At 43.0% G+C, this 18,750-nt stretch overlaps 1 protein-coding gene across 1 annotated transcript; it reads right to left on the reverse strand.

Moving 5' to 3' along the window:
• Positions 1 to 5,332: 5,332 nt before the first annotated feature.
• LOC114688523 (leukocyte immunoglobulin-like receptor subfamily A member 6) lies at positions 5,333 to 16,899 on the reverse strand. Its single transcript, XM_037199620.1, has 8 exons — positions 16,846 to 16,899; positions 16,046 to 16,240; positions 10,556 to 10,871; positions 10,110 to 10,409; positions 9,522 to 9,806; positions 9,078 to 9,374; positions 6,065 to 6,115; positions 5,333 to 5,976 (listed from the first exon to the last, which is right to left on the reverse strand). The coding sequence occupies exons 1-6, from the start codon at positions 16,897 to 16,899 to the stop codon at positions 9,160 to 9,162; spliced, it is 1,365 nt and encodes a 454-aa protein (XP_037055515.1). The 3' UTR covers positions 5,333 to 5,976; positions 6,065 to 6,115; positions 9,078 to 9,159.
• Between the last annotated feature and the right edge of the window lie 1,851 nt (positions 16,900 to 18,750).

Below are 18,750 nucleotides of genomic sequence, written 5' to 3' on the forward strand. Positions count from 1 at the left end.
TATGGAAGATGGCCCAAGGGCCTAGGAATAATTCTCAAATTCTCTCAGTCAGAATCACCCAATCAAAAAATGAGTTATGCAGTCACATTCTATCTGTGGCTACTCTCTTTATGTCAATGCTCACAGCAAGACACTCGAGTCTCAAAATAGTCGAGTAAAGGTTGGATTTCTCTCTCATTAAAACTGGGAGATACAGGAGGTTACTGGGCATTGCCCATATCTGTGGGTTGTTCTTTGTTATTGTTTAAGTCTCTTTATTATTAAGAGATTTTCTGTTTATTTTGCATACCGACCACAGCTTCCCCTCTGCTTCCCTCTCATCCCCAGCCTCCCTCCCAGCCACATCCCACATTTCCACCTCCTTCAAGGCAAGATCTCCCAATTGGGAGTCAGCAGAGCCTGGAACATTCAGGTGAGGGGCAGGTCCAAGCTCCTACCCCTGCATCAAGACTGTGCAAAATATCCCACCATAAGCACTAGATTCCAAAAACCAGTTTATGTACCAGGGATGGGTCCCAATCCCACTGCCTAGGGCCCCCCTAAACATTTCAAGCAACTGTCTCTCCTATCTAGAGGGCCTAGTCAGGTACCATGGAGACTCCTCAGCTATTGGTCCAGAGTTTATGCATTTCCAATAGCTTTACTGGTCGTCTCTGTACATTTTCCCATCATGATCTCAATGTTCGTTGCTTATAGAATTCCTCCTCTCCCTCATTGATTGGACTCCTGGAGCTTGACCTGGCCCTGGCTGTGGATCTCTACATCTGCTTCCATCAGTCAATGGATTAGGTTGTTCTTATTCTAAGTTGTTCCCTTGTAGCTCAGAGAAGTATGAACACAAGATGAACATGGCTTATGTCTGGTGGATTTCATGTGAGAAGTGATATTCTCCTCTGTTGTACAGAATGATGTTTTGGAGTGCACATGTCTGGGTTTCTTTGGTGCTCTTCTTTATATGCTGGAATCTAACCATGGGGCTCTCATGCCAGTGAAAAAGAGACTTTTCAGCAAGAATGAGAGCAAATGTCAAAAAAAGAGCTGACATTTGTGTCGGTATTATGAAAAATGTACAGCAGGTGACAATATGAGGTCTGTCTGACACAAAATCAATATATGGTGCTGAAATTTTAAGAAGTGAAAATAAAGTGTTGCAATCAAAGAAAGTCAACACTGAGTGACTGACTAACTATGTTCCAGGCAAAAGCTAAAGGAGAGGATGAGTAACTTTCCAGAGTCACAGTCATTGATACTTCATGGAGGAGGAGAATGGTGAGAACCTTTATAAAATTTGAAGTCTAGACACATTTCTTCATTCAGTCAACACTCAGAATTTTCACTTCAGAGAAATAAAAGGAGACTATCTCATTCAGACAAGACAAAGGAGAACACTGGTTTGTTTCTATCCCTTATCAAAAGTGGAGCCTTGCTGGTGAAAGTGAATCATTAAGAATGGCTTTTATAGGATACCCATTTCCTGTTCTCTCTCTGCTTCCTGACCATGGATTATATTTGAGCAGCACCCTGCTTTCCCAGCCATGGTGGACTGTGCTATCTCCTTTAGCTGAAAAACAAAATAAACTCTTCCTTAATTTGTTTCCTATCATTCTGTCACAACAATTAAAATAGTAATAACACAGTACCTTCATAATGAAAACAAAGAGACTAAAAACTCCTAATCCCATCTCTTAGGTTAGAAAGAAGGAAATATTGCTCCTCTCCACTCATACTCATGGTTGTATTTGAACCCCAATTATTTTCAGCCATTTTAGATCTTACAACAAAGTGTTGGATGGGTTTTGAATTTATTCATTTGCCAGACAAGAAGGAGGAATTTGGGTTCACTCTTCAATGTGTAGAAATCAGTTTCCCACCATCATCAAGTAAATCGGTTAGTTTTTTGTTATTTCTCTAAAGTACATTTTGAAAGTCTTAGTCAAGATTTATGTGAATATAAAAGAATGGGCTTATTTCTTGGCCATTTATTCTATTCTTTGGCCTCCATGTCTGTATTATGTTTATTTTATAGACAGTCTTTATTATGTGGAGGTATCTTTGTATAGACATGAGGAAGAATGTGATGTTTTGATTCATGATCATATTGGTAGTGACCAATTCACAGAAGTTAACATGTGCATGATGTTGAGCTTTACCATACATTCATTATCTACCCAGAGTGGAAGAATATGCTATTTGGACTTTACTAGAAATGTCTGACTACTAGTAACTTCTCATGAAATCTGTCCCAGTTAAACCCATCAGGTACAAACTCAGGGTCGTTGATATACTTCCACATTACATTAAAGACAGGGATCAATTAAACAACCATTGTAACCATGAACTCACAGCAACTGAGGTTAACTGCAATGGACAAGTGCAAGATTGGCCCTGGGAACAGTAGGCATGGATGATGGCCCTCACTGGGACTTACCACTTAATACTGAACAATTGGATTGACTGATTGTGGGAGAGGTAGGGTCTTTGTCTTCAGTTGTGGAACCACTACTGAGCTTGCCAGACTCCAAAGAATATCACACACATGGTCTTGGTTAAACTCAGGAAGTTGACACACAATAGGAATAGGCAACAGCGAAGTTTAGTAGGGCTATTATAAGGGGTGGAGGTTAAAGTGCACGATGTATATCATGTAACTGTACATATAAAATTGCAAAAAATCCAAATTTAATGAATAAAATAATAATTTTTTTAGAAAGGAATTCAGACCTACTTTGGAAGAGTTTGACCAACACTGAACCCACACTTGAATATTCCACTTTTCTCTCTGTTGTCATTTTTTTGTAGGTTGTGCTCTCTGCATTGTCTGTAATCAGTTTATTCTATTTAGTCTGTGTCACCAGGTTTGCTTGATGTCCTTCTGTGAGTATCTCACAAAGGGCTTTTGCTTTGCCATTAACTGAATAGTGAAATCTTGAAGAGTTTAATAAGAGATTTAAATCACCGAGTACAGCTAAAATTTACTGACTCCATCTGAGCATTGAATGACCCAAACAACAAACAGTACCACAAATCACTTTCATAATTAATATCTACATTATAATTTCAGCATTGATGGTGAATTATTTTCAAGGCCATTATCTAATTATTTCCTGTTTTCAGCAAATGATTATCATAACACACATACAGCAGCATACATTGCTCTCTGGTTCAGGGCTTCAAGAGTGCCTATCTGAAGATCAAAATTATGTATCAGGTTAGAATATAAAAGCTGTTGACATAGGCAATGTATGGCAAGTAAGGTTGGTTATTCCATAGTTTTCTTAAACACTGATTACACAAACAAGCTATGGTCACAGGAGAGTATCAACCTTAAAACATAAGTGACTTCAAGATGTATTATTAACTCTGGTTTGGGGTCCAGAAAAAAGGTCCAGCCTCTTTGAATTTAAGAGTTTTTTCATTGTAGTCTAGCTTTATAAAACTAGTCTTCCACTCTAGAATTGGACACCTTGACAAGTAAATCACAAAGAAATTGTCACAAAAAATGTGCTATGATCATGAGGAGACAGGTTTGGAGAGACACATGAAAAATAAAATTACATCAATTAATTTGAGATCCATTTTTTTAAATCTACACCTTTCCCTTAAGGGAAGATCAGAAGATCTGAAGAAGTGGATAAGACAAGATGGAAGCAGGATACAGGAGAGTAGGGGAGGGAGAATATATAAACAACACATTTTACATATGTATGAAACTGTCCAAAATAATGGCAAAAAAGAGAAATGGCTATTGTGGAAAAACAAAAGACAGTAAATGACAGTAACAAACTTGAAAAAGAGGAACATTTAAATGCTTCGCATTGTCACTTAAATTCATTCAGTTGCTATGAAAACCAGCTTGGAATTGCTTCAAAATATTGAAAGTAGGACTAGAATTTGTCCTAAATATACCACTCCTGGTGCACACCTAGTGAATTCTAAGTCAACACACCAGAAAACTAGTTACACATCCAGTTTTATCACTGCAGTATTCACAAAAGAGAAGAAAGGTAACAAACCTAAATGCCCATCAACTGATAAATTGATAAAGAAAACATGGGAACCCATGGAAGAGCTGGAGGGGTTGTAGGAGTCAGAGTGTTTGAGGACACTGTGATAACATGGCCGCTAGAATCAACTAAGCAAGGCTCAGTGTCTCACAGAGCCTGAAACTGCAATCAGAGACTGCATGGGTCTATGTGTGCTAAGTCCTCTGTGTACATGTTGTGGGTGTTTAGCTTGGGGATTTTGTGAAACTCCCTACTTTGGGAATAGAAATGTTTCTTATTCCTTTGCTAGCTCTTGGGACCCTTTTGATCCTACTGGGTTTCTTCATCCAGAATTGAAATGAGGTTTGTGCCTAGTCTTATTTCATCTTGTTATGCTGTTTTCAGTTGATATCTTTGGAAGCTGCAGAAGGAAGGCTTGAATCACCTCTACTAAATGAACCAGGCTCTGCTGACTCCCCATGGGAGACTTACCTTGTTAGAGGAGGAAATAGGGGTTGGTGTGGGGGAAGATTGGATGTGCAGGAAGAGGGAAGATACGGGGATATGTGTCTGGTATATAAAATGAACACAAAATTCCTTAATAAAAATAAAATAAATAAATGTATTTAAGATAAAGGAAAGGTTATGTAGAGAGAGATCATAAAATACTTTACATTAGGACTTTGCTTTATAAGTAATGATTTCAAAGCCATGTTGTAGCAGGAATCTTAGAAGGTCTTATTAATAAAATCAAACCTGAGCCAGGTATTGGGGTGAATGCTAAAAGATCAGAGAGACAAAACAAACCACAGCTAACCTCACCTGACCAACTTCTCAGCTGATCTTCTTTCCTCAGACTGGAAGCCTCTGTGTCCTCATATCCGAATGGATCTCAGTTGAACTGCTGATCAAATGCCAGAATGCTTAACCAGCCAAATGCTTCTAGTTTCTGGTCTTCATGCCTTATATACCTTTCTGCTTTCTACCACCACACCCTGTGATTAAAGGCTTGCTTTCTGGGATTAAAGGCATGAGTCACCATGCTTGACTGTATATTTGAACACAAGGATTTCTGCCTCTGGAATGCTAGGATTAAAGGCATGTGCTACCATTGCCTATCATAAGTATCTAGTGTTTTTTTTCTGTTCTCTGACCACAGATAAGTTTATTAGGGTACACAATATTTTGGGAACACAATACCACCACACCATGTGAATAATATTCTACCAATGAGTTCTTCTAACAAAGGTATATCAGTGGCAATCTTTTCCATATTAAGAGAATCACGGAATGGACATATGGTGAAAACTGAAGGTACCAACGTTTGAATGAAGAGTCTCAGAAAATCATTTGAATAAAGTAACTTATTTTTTATCCTGGTGGTTTATTTCTGCTGATATTTATTGTAACTCAGTTTAGTACTTTGCTCTCAGTAGAAAAGAACCTTGTAGAAAAGAACCTCAGTAGAAAAGAAATTTGTAATGTTGATGGGAACATAGTAATCTAAAATGATAGAAAGTTACATGAAAGACAAAGAAGAATAAGTATATAGATTAGGAGTCTACTCTAGTTGATGGTACAGAAATTTCCCCGATGTCATTAGGTGAGAAGAAAGGAGGCAGTGGTCAGCAAATTCCATAGCAAGATGTAAGGGAATATTTTGATTGGTGGAGAAAGTACTCTCCATCCCAATAAACAGACATTTATTTCCCTTGCACTCAATTCACATTGACCCCTAGTCAGTTCTCCAACATGAACAACTGTATTTTCTTACAATTCCATCCTCAATCTCCATACTTAGTGTCTAGTCCATGACACTGCAAAAGATGTGTTGCTGTACTTCCCATTCATAGTCCATTTCTGTGTTGATCATGTCTAGAGCTGTGACAAGCATCAAACACCAGTATTCCAAGGACCACAAGGACCAAGGCTGCCATCCCCATTCTGAGCAGATTCTCTACTGTGTGATGATCCTGTTCCTCTGAGTCTGTGGCTGTGGAGAAAGAATGAAGGGAAGAAGAAAATCAACTGAGGAAGATCAGATATCAAAACCCTGAGAAAAGCTGAGAATTTGTACTCACCTGTCTTTGGTTTGGACATGTTTTGTGATATAGTGATGTTCTCATCAGTTCCTAGGTACAGAAGAGAAGGTACACAATTAATTAAGTACATAAGAGAGCAGAGAGTCTTCTCTGAAGTTAGCATTCATATTTCCAGTAATTTTCATTTCTTATAATTGCATACTACGCTAATCAAAAAACTTCAGAAGGATCCAGTATCAATCTTTCTCTAGGGTGCCATGATTCCTTCTGGATTCTTCACAGACATCAAGCTGTTTGAGTTCAAACTTCAGACTAAGACACTTGAGTGTGATTTTTTTTTTTATCAACACAAGAACTAAGTATTGGTGAAGAAATTCACCTCCCATTTCCAATTCATAATTTAGGAGGACTTCCTATGCTTTCTGTTCAGTCTGGGGCATGGGAACATGCAACTAAATTCATGAAGGAGAAATTGTGTGTAAGGTCCATATCAATACTTTGTATTCACCACCTCTTACTCACATAACCGTGCAATGTATGACTGACTCCTATCACTCCTAGACATTTTACCTACTGGTCACCCAGCAGGAAGGCACACTGTGGAGGATTAAATGCAAGAAATCCAAACTTTAACTGTGTTCCCACTCTGAAGATAAAATGCATGAAGTGAAAGGAAGGAGCCTGAATGCCTTGTCCTGGCTCTGTTGCATACCCATACACAGTGTCACCATCACAGTGTCAGATACAGCACGACAATTTTAGAAGTGGTTTCTCTGTGTGAGGAAGACACAGATAAGGTCAGAATTAAAAAGAACTTAACATCTAGGCCAGTGCTTTCCAATTTACAGTTGTCAAAACTGAGAATTCGAAAGGAGAGCAGCTTTTACATGTGTCTGTCCCTCTCAGAAGAGACTCCATCTATCCATCTTTATATTGAGTCCATGGACCAATCTTCAACAGAGTTCTAGTTTAGTCCTCTATGGTCAGACTCCAGGGAGTGAGGGGAGAGTCTAACCCACTGTGGGTAATACTGTCCTTGAGGTGTTCATCCTGGATTTTATCGAAAGCAGGCTGAGTAATCCATGAAGAGCAAACCAGTGAACAGTACCCATCTAAGCCTCTGTAATGACACCTGCCTCCAGAGTCCTGACATGTTTGAGTTCCAGCCCTGACTTCCTTTAAGGATTAACAGTGCTGTGAAAATGTAAGTCAAATAAAGCTTTTCCTATACAACTTGCTTTTTGATGGTGATATTTCATTTCAACACTAGAAACCCTAACTAAGATAATGCATTCTTCTATTCTTTCTCAGTCAGTGTCATGGGCTCTCCCCTCTGAGCAATAGATGCCAAGAGCTCCCTTCAGCCATCATGACTGGAACCATCCTCAGGGCAGCAGAGCTAGTGATAAAGAGTTCTTCTATCAAAAACAGTTGAGCAAACAAGAGGTCCTCATCTGAGACAAATATCTCCAGAGGGTTACTGGCCACTGACCACATATGTGGTCTACTTTGGAAGTATACATAATATCTAAAGGGCCCACTCTTGTTGGATGTCACAGGGATCTCTGGAAACAGAGCCTGGGACTATCCAGTGTGTGTATTGAGCATTGGGGGACCTGGAGAAATTCTGTTCTTCCCCAGTTTCAATGAATCAATCATATCTTTGTGATGAGACACATTGGAGGTTCACCCTCCCACCTGAGGTATCAACATGATGACAGAGTAGTTTTACCTTCAATGACCCTTAGTAAAAAGAGGACACAGCCTGTTAAATGATACATTGGCACCAGCAGTTAGACGGTAGGTCAAATCAATATATTTCCTGAGGAAAAATGTTGAGGACATGATGTGCTTGATCTCACAAGTAACATGGGAGATATCAGGAAAGTTATCCATGCAGTGTGTCTCCTCAACTGATAAATACCTGTTTTCTATCAAGAGAGCTGGGAATGGATGTTGTTAATAACCAGGGGACCATGTATCTGTAGCTCCAGACATCACCTGAATACCCCAGAATGTTTATCCCCGACTCTGTCTCCCTAGACTTTTTCATTAGCTCTCAGTTAATAAAGTCCATCTTAGGGAAGATGTGCTATAGACTTTACAGCCTGCTGACATGTACACTATGTCAGTCATTGACCACACTAGATTAAAGGCCCTTTAGCTATAGATCCCATCTTCATGGTCACATTTGAGTTGAGTTTTGATGCAATAAATCCTAGGTGTTCACTGGATTTTCTATTACAGCAGGAATCTTTTTTCTGAATTTGTACTGTGTTTAAACTTGCTTACAATCAACCACATGGTGTCATACATTTTAGAAGTGTGAAGCAGCAAGTATTATATTAGTGTGACCAAACTTTTCCTTGTTATTTCATGTGGGTAATATTCTCCCAACCAAGAGCTTTCAGGGACCCACACATAGAAAATGTGAAGACTGTGACCCTTATTTTCCACAGACCTGTCACCACCAGCTCCAGGGTGTCACTGTGCTGTGTCCACCCAGCAGAGTTATAACACTAAGAGTGATATCGCCCTGCATTATGCTCTCTCATTAATGGGATGATAAGCTTGGCCTTGTGATCAGGCAGTGGTGCAGTTAATCTGCCCAAGGGTACTGGGCTTCCTTCCTTATACACAATATATATTTGGGTTTCCATTGTTCCCTCACAACAGATTGTCACAGGATTCCCTGAGGTGATCACAGAGCCTGGCTCAGCCCAGATGCTGGATTTCTGGAGGGTCCCTACAAAGAAGTAGGTGAGAGGGATATGGGAATTTAAACAGTTGCACAGTGAATATGATACTTGGACAGGACCCTTGAATAACATGGCATATGGAACCCTCAGAAGACCCTTCTCTCTCCTCACCCTCCCACGTTCCCTTCTGAGAACACCCCTCAGTACTTTCTGTATCTTGACTCCCATAGTCTGCATCTGTATATGTGGGCTCAGAAACCATTCTTTCTCTATACTTATCACACATTAGGGTCTCCTGGGGAAACCTGTTTCAGGTTCAGTGTCTTTCAATAGAAGGGATGGGGCTTCCTCACCTGAGACAAGAAGCTCCAGCATGTCACTCCCTTCTGACCACACTTGAGGCTTGCTTGTGTGATAGCCATAGCATCTGAAATTTCATTTTTCACTGAGTGTGATGGGGCTAACTTGGAATCTAGCTGAAGACTCATCAGTATATACATATTGTGAGTCCATGGAGCTGTAGAACTGCTTGTCCTTAATTAAAATGAGCCTGCCGTATCCCTGATTTGAGATACATGAGAGGGTCACAGATCCTCCTAAGGTTACAACAGGGTTTGGCAGTGCAGACAGGGTGGGTTTGGTGTAGACACCTAGGAGAGATACATATGGAATATTAAATGAGTTCACACAGTCTGGTTTGTCCCCCAAACCTGAGTAATGAGTGGGGATACATTCAGAGCAAACTTTTCTAGAGAGTCACATCTGGGGATTCATATGATTCCTGAGTCTCCACTCACCTGTCACCACTAGCTCCAGGGAGTCACTGTGCTGTGTCCACCCAGCAGAGTTAAAACAGTAACAGCGATATCGTCCTGCATTATGCTCTGTCATGGATGGGATGAAAAACTTGGCCCTGTGATCAGGCACTGGTGCAGTCAATCTATTCCAGGGTGCTTGGCTTCCTTCTTTATACAGGAAATATATTTGGGTTTCCTTGGTTCCCTCACACCAGATTGTCACAGGATTCCCTGATGTGATCACAGAGCCTGGCTCAGCCCAGATGCTGGGTTTCTGGAGGGTCCCTGAAAAGAAGTAGGTGAGAGGCATGTAGGACTTTGTACAGTTGCACAGGGAAAGTAAAACTTGGAATTGACCCTTGAATAATCGAAGGACAGATGGAGCCATGTGAGGATCCATCTTTCTCCTGACCCTCCCAGGTTCCATTATCACAACACCCCTCCTTGGGTTCTGTATCTTGACTCCCACAGTCTGCTTGCTGCATCAGTGAGCTCAAGAACCCGTCTTGCCCTGTATTTATCACACATTAGGGCCTCCAGGGCAAACCCATTTCAGTGTCATTCAGCAGAGAGCTGGAATGTCCTCACCTGAGACTAGAAGCTCCAGGATGTCACTCCCTTCTGACCACACTTGAGGCTTGCTTGTGTGATAGCCATAGCATCTGAAACTCCATCTTTGGCTGGAGGTCATGAGACGCACTTGGAACCTGGCAGAAGACAGCCAAGTATATACATTCTGTGAGCCCATGGAGCTGGAAAACTTCTGCTTGTCCTTAATTAAACTGAACCCGTTGTATCTCTGATTTGAGGTACATAAGAGGGTCACAGACCGTCCTACGGTTCCAACAGGGCTGTTCAGGGCTATCAGTCTGGGTTTAATGGACACTCCTAGAAGAGATAAACATGGAAAATTAAGTGGGCTCACACAGTCTGCACTGTCCTCTGAAATGTTGATGAGTGGGAATACATTCAGACTAGATGTTTTAAGAGTCATGTCTTGGGATACAATTCCTGAGTATTATTTAAACACTCACCTGTCACCACCAGCTCCAGGGTATCACTGCGCTCTGACCACCCAGCAGCGTTGTAAGAATAACAGTGATATTTCCCTGCATGCCGTGTTGTCACAGATGGGATGGTGAATTTTGCCTTATTGCTGTCATTCTTTTGGGTCTGTCTGTCCCAGGGTTCTGGACTTCCCTCTTTATGTAGCACATATGTTTGGGTTTCTCTGGTCCCCTCACACCAGATGGTGACAGGACTCCCTAATGTGATCAGAGTGCCTGGCTCAGCCCAGATGTTGGGTTTGTGGAGGGTCCCTGCAAAGAACAAGAAAAAAATGTTTCTTTGCTAAGACAGTTGCACAAAGAAGTTCACACTTGCAGATGTTAGTTATGCTGATCTGCAGCAGCAGAAGGACACATAAAGACCAAATTCTTCCCAGGACCTAATGGCTTCTACTTTTAATGTCCTTCCTGGTTTTTGAACCTTAATCACAACTGTATCCCGAGTTCTGTGACATTGGGCTCAGGAGCATGAGCTCCCAAACCCACCACATATCAGGTCCTTTCCTGTGAGCTCATATCTGGCCAATGATTATTCAAAGCAAAATCTAAAGCTCCCTTACCTGTGACCAGGAGTTCTAAGCTGTTACTAGGTACTGACCACAGCTGTAAGCTGTTCAGGTAATAGCCATAGCATGTGAATCTCCATCTCTGTTGTGGAGTCACAGGACCCACTGTGAACAGGGCCTGGAATATACCAGTGTATGTGTTCTGTGAGGCCACGTGCATGGAAAAATTTTCATCTTCCTTCACTAGAATGAAACTGTTATATTCCTCTTGTGAGGAGCACTGAAGAGTCACATAACCTCCTTAGGTCACCACAGAGGTGGGCAGGGATAAAAGGCTGACATTGCTGGAGTAGACTCCTTGGAGAGAAGAGGAAGCCTCCTAAGTGGACTTATATTGCTAACCTGGTCACCCCGTTTCAGAATTGTCAAAGGAACCCCACAGTGAATATACTCATTTCCTCAAGACAAATCCTAGTGTTGGGGAAGGGTCCTTTCCCCTGTCACCATGAGCTCCAGTGTGTCACTGTGTTCTGATGTGCCAGCAGGGCTTTTATAATAACACCGATATTGGCCTGCATCATGACGTCTAATGGATGAAATAAAGATCTTGTTCCTTTTTTTTTCAGTGACTTCATGAGCTGTTGGTATCTGGATATCTGGGTTTCCTTTTTTATAGAAATATTATTCCTGGGCATCTAAGAGGGCTTCACAAATTAAAGTTACCTGCTTCCCAATGGTTACCACATTACTTGGTACAGCTCTGAGTTTGGGTTTAGAGAGGCCCACTGAAAACAAAACAAAACAAAACAAAACAAAACAAAGAACAACGCAAAAAATGAATGTTTGGTCAGAAGACATTCTGCTTAATTCCAAGCTCTCAGTCTCAGGACCTTGCAGGCAACACCAGCATCAGTCCACACCAGCTCTTCTCCATCTCTTTTCTTCAGAGGTGACCTTTGATTCCCACTGAGAATGTACACTTTATAAAAGCTGGGAAGACACTCACCTGCCAGCACTTGGTTCCTGGGGCCCAGACTCAGTCCTGCAAGAGAATTACCTGTGAGTGTATGTCCTTGAAGCCTGAGCAGGACCTCCACTTCCAGATGCCTTCTGAGCTACTGAGACACCCTTGATGGATTAGTGCTTAGCTGTGAGGTAGACTACTCAGAGTTCTCTCTCCACAACTTCATTTCTCACCAAGACAAAGCAGAACTGTGAGGTTGGGGATCATAGCCTCTTCCAGTTGCCAAAAGTTTGCAGATGGTTGGTCCCCTTGACAAATGAACAGACACAATGTATATTGCCTGTGCAGTATGGTGCCTCCTTGTCGAGAGTATGTTATACAGGCAGTCCTTGCAAAATCAGGAACTGCTCTTTCTAGGCAAGTGGCTTTTGTTTTCCCACTGCTGTGAAGGGTGGGGCTCCAAAACATGTGGTCTCTGTTCCTGTGGGTTTCTTTGGTTTTGGTTTTGGTTCTGACACAAAGCTTACTGGAATTCAAGCAGGTCTCAATCTCCTCCCCTTTCTCAGTCAGCTTCCTGTGTGATTGTTTTACAAACCCATATCTAAATGTGGTCTCTTCTTTCAGAGCATCTCCCATATGCCCATCTACATCTGCTTAGATGATCCTCTTTACCAAAGACCAAGACTTAATTAGAAATAATTCTGATGCATCCCTCAGTCAACACCTTCAGCTGAGGGTGCTCAGAGCTGATACTTTTCTATCTTCTACTTGGTTCTGATTACACTTTAAGCCAGACTGTACTCGTAATGCTGAAGATTCCTTATCCAGGCCAACTTCAGTTTTCTTGGGGATACATGAACAATGAATGGCTACTTCCTGCAGCAGGTAAATCAATCACACAGACAATGACAAGATTCTACCTAAATCAAGCTGGTGAAACAATGAGTAATATAATGTTTCTTAGAGGGTTATTGAAAATTTATTTAATTTTTTAGGGGGTACAGGGTCTCACTGTTTATTTCTGGATGTTCTTGAACTCACTCTGTAGAACAGACTGACCTAGGATTCCTAGAGATCAATTATCAGGCTTCCCATTTGGTTGTGTTGTACCCACAGTCTCCCAAAGACCACCAAGAGACCAAATCCAATGCAAAAGCAAAGAGTCTTTTTGCTATTAGGAGTTAACAGAGGCCTCTCCATCCATCTGATGCAGCAGCAGAGCAGGCAGATGCTGAGCAGCAAGGGAACAGGGTATTTATAGAAAATAAAGCAAGGGGAGTTTGGGTCTACAGACAACACAGGGGCAGACTCAGGATTGATGCACCTCCCATCCAGCAGTTGTTGTGGCTACTACATTTTCTCTTTATCAGGAGCCCACTAGCTTTTAATTGGCTTCTTCTACTGTATGTGGGCATCTGGTGGGGTTTTCCTGTAACTAGAGCTAGGCCCACGGTCAGGGGCTCAAGGGCACATTGTGCTGTGCCAGGGGCAAACATCCTGTTGGATCTTTTCCACAGTCTGCCATGGCTGCAGAACAGTCAAAACAGGGGTCCGGGCAGGACCCTGAGTTCCTCATTTGCCCCTCTTGATGTTACTCAAAAAGGACCAATCATGTGTTTTCCCTGAGGATCCCTAAGGGAAGGACATGAGACCTCGTCACCATTAGCTGTACTGTATTTATCTGTTCCTTAACAAAGGAAATTAACTTGTTCAGGATACAGGGCCCAAAAGTGAGTAAAGAGTAACAAAATCAGTAAGGGACCCAGCAAGGTAGAAATCAGAGTAGTCAACCATGGGGATGAGTTGAATAGTTACTCAGACCAGCCCTGTGTTTGTTCTTGCTCTCTTTTGGGCTTTTCCAACCTGTCTCTGACCTTTGCCAGTGATTCTTTTACCAGCCCTGAATGCTTGACTTGGAAGCAGCATTCTTCCCCATGAGCTGCACTTAGCCCATCCTGATGCAAGGATATAAGGTCCGAGCCCCATTGGTTTTGTAACACTACTGCAGCAAGAGGAGACGGCAAGACCTTCAGGTGGGCAATGAAGTTTTCAAGCCTTTCTAGGTCTGTGTCAATAGCAGCTCGCAGGTCATTGTAATATTTGTCTTATACCACCAAAGATGATATCCCAGTCCTGCACCTGCCAGTCCCAGGCTCAAGAGGACACCTATGTGAGGGCTGTCACAGGCTCTCTTTTCGGTCAAGTCTGGTATTCCTCTAGTCTTTGGTATATCTTTTTCTTGATGGTAGATTATTTTGGGAACCTGACACACCAATCAATATACAAAAGTCTTCGTCCTAACCCAATACCTCTCTGTGGACACAGGAAACCAACCCAGAGGAGCATACCCACCACCCATCCTCCATGGGTAGGAGGTATCTGTGGGGAAGTATCTGAATGGTCTGATTACATAGTGGCTTGTAAGAGATAGGCACCATTCCTAGGCAGAGGCCCATTCCATAACAGACTATAGAGTCAGCCTGGCTTCGCCATTCTGCTGTCAATGGCATTGAGAAGGGTGGTCAGATTCAGTGTATTTCCCCCCATTGTAGCTATTTCCTCAGAGTGGGGGAGTTTAGTGTCAAGTCATAACCAGCAGGAATGGGTGAGGTTTGATTTAGAGGGCTTAAGGACTTGGTAGGATGCCTCTAGTAGTTTTAAGAGAGGACCTGGCTCTGGTATGGTAAGACTAGGTGTTCTGAGAGATGTAGCAACCTGGTAGGGGTACTGGGTGGCATGGGATCAGCTGGTGTTTTCCGTTGGGGAAGAGCTTGTTTAGGTGGAGCCAGCACTCTGTTGGGCTATATCTTTGGGGATCCTCCTGGCCTCTTGGAAGAGTAGGACTGGAGGCTATTAGCCAAAGAGTAAATAGGGCCCCTGGATCATATCCAAACTCAGATAGCCTAATGCCCTATGTTTTACCAATACTTTGTCTTTTTACTTTGTTTTTTGGAAGTTATTTTTACAGGGTTGCAAGTGTGTGAGACAGGTCCCGGGAAGACTGTGTCACATGAGTGTAGGACAGTGGGACCATTGGCAACACTATTGTGCTTTTGGTGGAGTGTGATGAGGTCTGTTGTAACTGGGGGCTTCCACCATATGTGCCCAGTGGACCCACAACCCCATCCCCACAGTAGCAGTTAGATGTTAGCCCTTAATTTTTCTCAGGCCAGAACAATGTAAAACTGTGCCCTTCTTAGGCAATCATCTGACCATGCAGTTGTACATCTAATATCTCTGGCTTCAGCTTTCCAGTCAGGGCCCATTATTGCACAAAGGTCAAAGTCAATGTTAGGGAACCAGATCCCCACTGGGGAGACTTTAGAGACCTGCTTTACAAGGTTCCCATTAATGTCTAAAAGTTGCTGTGTGTGATTTAGGGGTTGATGTGGCCCTACCTGATATCAGAAGGGCAAGAAACAAGTCAGTTATCAGCATGGCCATCAGGAGATCTGACCTTCAGTTTAAGTCTCAGGGGGTTGACAAGGTCAAGTTTTGTAGTCCAGTTCCATCAAGGTTTGGTGTCTCCTGATGCTGGTCTTGGCAACTCAGTCACTCTGAATCAGGTGCATGGATGTGGGAGTAGTAATCCAAGTGGTGATTCCATAGACCTTGATGGCAGTGGGAATGATCAGGGTCACAAAGTAGGGTCTCTTCCAGTGAGGTTCTAGGGTCCTGTGTTGATGCCTCTGGATGTAGACCCACTATCCAGGCTGGAACTGGTGCAGGGTAGATGGAGGAACATTTTTGTATCCCTCCTGTAACTTTGGCCAGATATGCTTGAATACTGAGGCTGCTGAGCCCAAATGTAGGTCCATTGTCTGAGCCTAGCATGCAGGGGATGATGTCATCCAGTAGTTTTTTTTTTAATCAACATCTGGGCCATCCCATGCTAGGTGAGGAAGGCTTCTTCTACCCATCCTTAGAAGGTTGCCCTCCTTACAGTAATCTTTGGTGGTAGCTGCAATTAAGAGATTATCCACATACTGTAGGAGAACAATTCTGGGATTCTCTGTCCAGTAGGCCCCCGGTCTTCATGGTGGGCCTCATTACATTATGGTAGGCAAGTTCTTGAAACCCTGGGGCAGCCAAGTCCAAGTCTGCTAGCTGCCCACTGAACCCTTTTTCTGGGTCATGCCTTTCAAAGATGAAGTAAGCCTGGCTCTGGGGGCCAGTGGCCGGCTGAAGAAAGCATCTTTCAAATTTAACCCAATATACTATTGTAGGCTATATGATAATGAACTCAGAAGAGTATACAGATTTGGGACTGTGTAGTCAATGTCAATGACCTGTTCATTAACCATTCTCAAGTCCTGGACTGGGTAGTAGTCATAAGAGTTTGGCCTCTTGACTGGGAGTAAGGAGGTGTTCCAGACTGACTGGCAAGGTTTTAAAATTCCTTGGCCAAGCAGGTGATGGATGTTGGGGGCAATCCATCCGAGCTTCTACTGACATGGGGTATTGATGGACTTGCACTGGAGTAGTCTCTGGTTTTAATTCCACCAATATGGAAGTCAGTGTCAAGCCAGTCCGGGTCCCCCTTCTCTCCACAAATGCTCTGGGTATAATTTCACCCAAGGACCCAATTCTTGGGGTGGGGATGGCTGTTCATAGAGTCTATATTCATCTTCCAATTGTACTGTTATGACTTGTACTGGTTTTCCTTTTAAGTCTGTTGCTGTCACCCTGTCCTGTTCAAATGTTCTTTAAGGCCCAATTTTAATTAGCAAGTCTCTTCACAAAGGGGGATATGGACAGTGAGGCATGACAAGAACAGAATGGGATACCTGGCCCAAGCCACGATCCACTTGTCTTCGGGTAGTCCAGGGGTATTGGTTCATGCCAGTGTCTCTGTCAAAACTGAATGCTGTGCTCCCATATCCATCATGAATTGGACAGGTCTCCCCTCCAATTTTAATGTTATCCTAGGTTGTGGGAGGGGAAGTGAACCCCATCCCCCTTCAATAGCTTTCTTCTTCATCTTTCGTTGTTAACACCTGGGGAGGCAGCTTTTTACGTCCCTCTTTATTAGGACAAATCCATGCCCAGTGGCCCATTTCTTCACAATAGGCACATTGGTCTCTCTGCAGAAGGGGCCTCTCTTCCTGGCTGGAAGGATTACCTTGGTCCCCAGCAAGGCATTGCAGCCTGTTCTCCGAAGCTGCCATGGCTTTCATTCTCTGTAGCCTTTATTCAGTTCTGCTGTTCATTTTCTTCAGCGCTTAGGCTGGCCTGTTTTTCCTCTGGGGTTTCTCTATTGTTGTACACCTTAGCTGCCACCTCTAGACGTTCAGATAAAGATTTCCCTACTAGATTATCAACTTTCTGTAGTTTCTTTCTAATGTCCAGAGCAGCCTGATTAACAAAGGCTAGGATCACAGGTGATTTGTTATCAGCCACTTCAGGATCAATTGGAGAGTAGGTCCTGAATGCCTCCATCAGCTGCTCTAAAAAGACTGTGTGGGAATCAGTTGGTTCCTGTGATATGCTATTAATTTTGGACAAATTAGTGGGTCGCTGTGCCATGACCCGGAGGATCCCCCTTTGAAGCCTGGTGGTAGATTTTAAGACTCTCCCTACCTTTAGGTGTATTGAAATCAAATTAAGGTCTAATCAATGAGAACCTTGCATCAATGAGAGCTTTGTCTGTGGTAGGGCAGCCATCTATTGGGGCCAGGAACAGACTTGTGGGCTTCCACTACAATCCATTCACTCTCCTCTGTTGTGAACAAAATCTGCAATATCTACTGGCAGTCATCTCAGGCTGGGAGGTGTGTAAATATCACTGAATCTAGCATGCTAATGAATCCTTTTAGATTATCTGCAAAGGGGAGGTGTGGTTTTTCCAGGTATATAGATCAGCCATCACAAACAGTGAGTACTGATAGATCTCAATTCCCTGTTCAGTCTGTGGCCCAAGCACCCAAAGAGGCAGGTCAGTGGAATCTGGCTGATGCCCTGAGGCCTCAAGGAGGGCACATCCATGGGTGCATGTGTGTGTGTGGGGTGACCACTGGTGGGTGTGCAGGCTCAGCCATTGCCTCAGCTTCTTCCTGGAGGACTGGGGGAGTGTGCTGAGGGTTTGAAGGGGAAGGAGTTGAGGGATAGGGGGAGGTGAGAAGAGGAACTCTTCCCTCATCCTCCATTCTCCTTGCAATATGGGCACGGGCAGCAGAGGTAGCTTTCTTGGGTTCCCCCTCCTTTCTCAGGGTAAAAATCTGTGACTCTTTTAGCATCTGAGTCAGGACCAGGGACTTAAGCCAGGGTGGGGGGTAATAGACCATGTCTTCCTACATGGAAATGTAAGAGAGTTGGTCATGGTGTTCTTTCTGAATGACTTCCTTGGTCTTTCCTATAATAGATCAAAAGTGCCCTCTTGTGGCCAGTTAGTGGAAATAGTGGGCCATCTCTGCTCACACAAGTTACGCAGGCACCCGGGTTTCAAATCACATAACCTAATACATCATCCACAGTCCCTGAAATCCTTGAAGTTGTTAAGAAACGGACTTAATGGGGTAGGGTGACTATTAGTTAGGCCCATGTTCTAGGGAGTTCAAATTGCTCTAACCACCAAAACGGAGGAGCAAATGGAGGAACAAACACAGCAACAAAAACACAGACAATGGCAGACAAGACAAGCTGTGGACAGATCTGATAACAAGTCACTGGACTCTTGGCTTGTGGTTATGACA

This window comes from Peromyscus leucopus, chromosome 1, assembly GCF_004664715.2.
Source record: "Peromyscus leucopus breed LL Stock chromosome 1, UCI_PerLeu_2.1, whole genome shotgun sequence".
In the NCBI taxonomy this organism is placed as follows: domain Eukaryota; kingdom Metazoa; phylum Chordata; class Mammalia; order Rodentia; family Cricetidae; genus Peromyscus; species Peromyscus leucopus.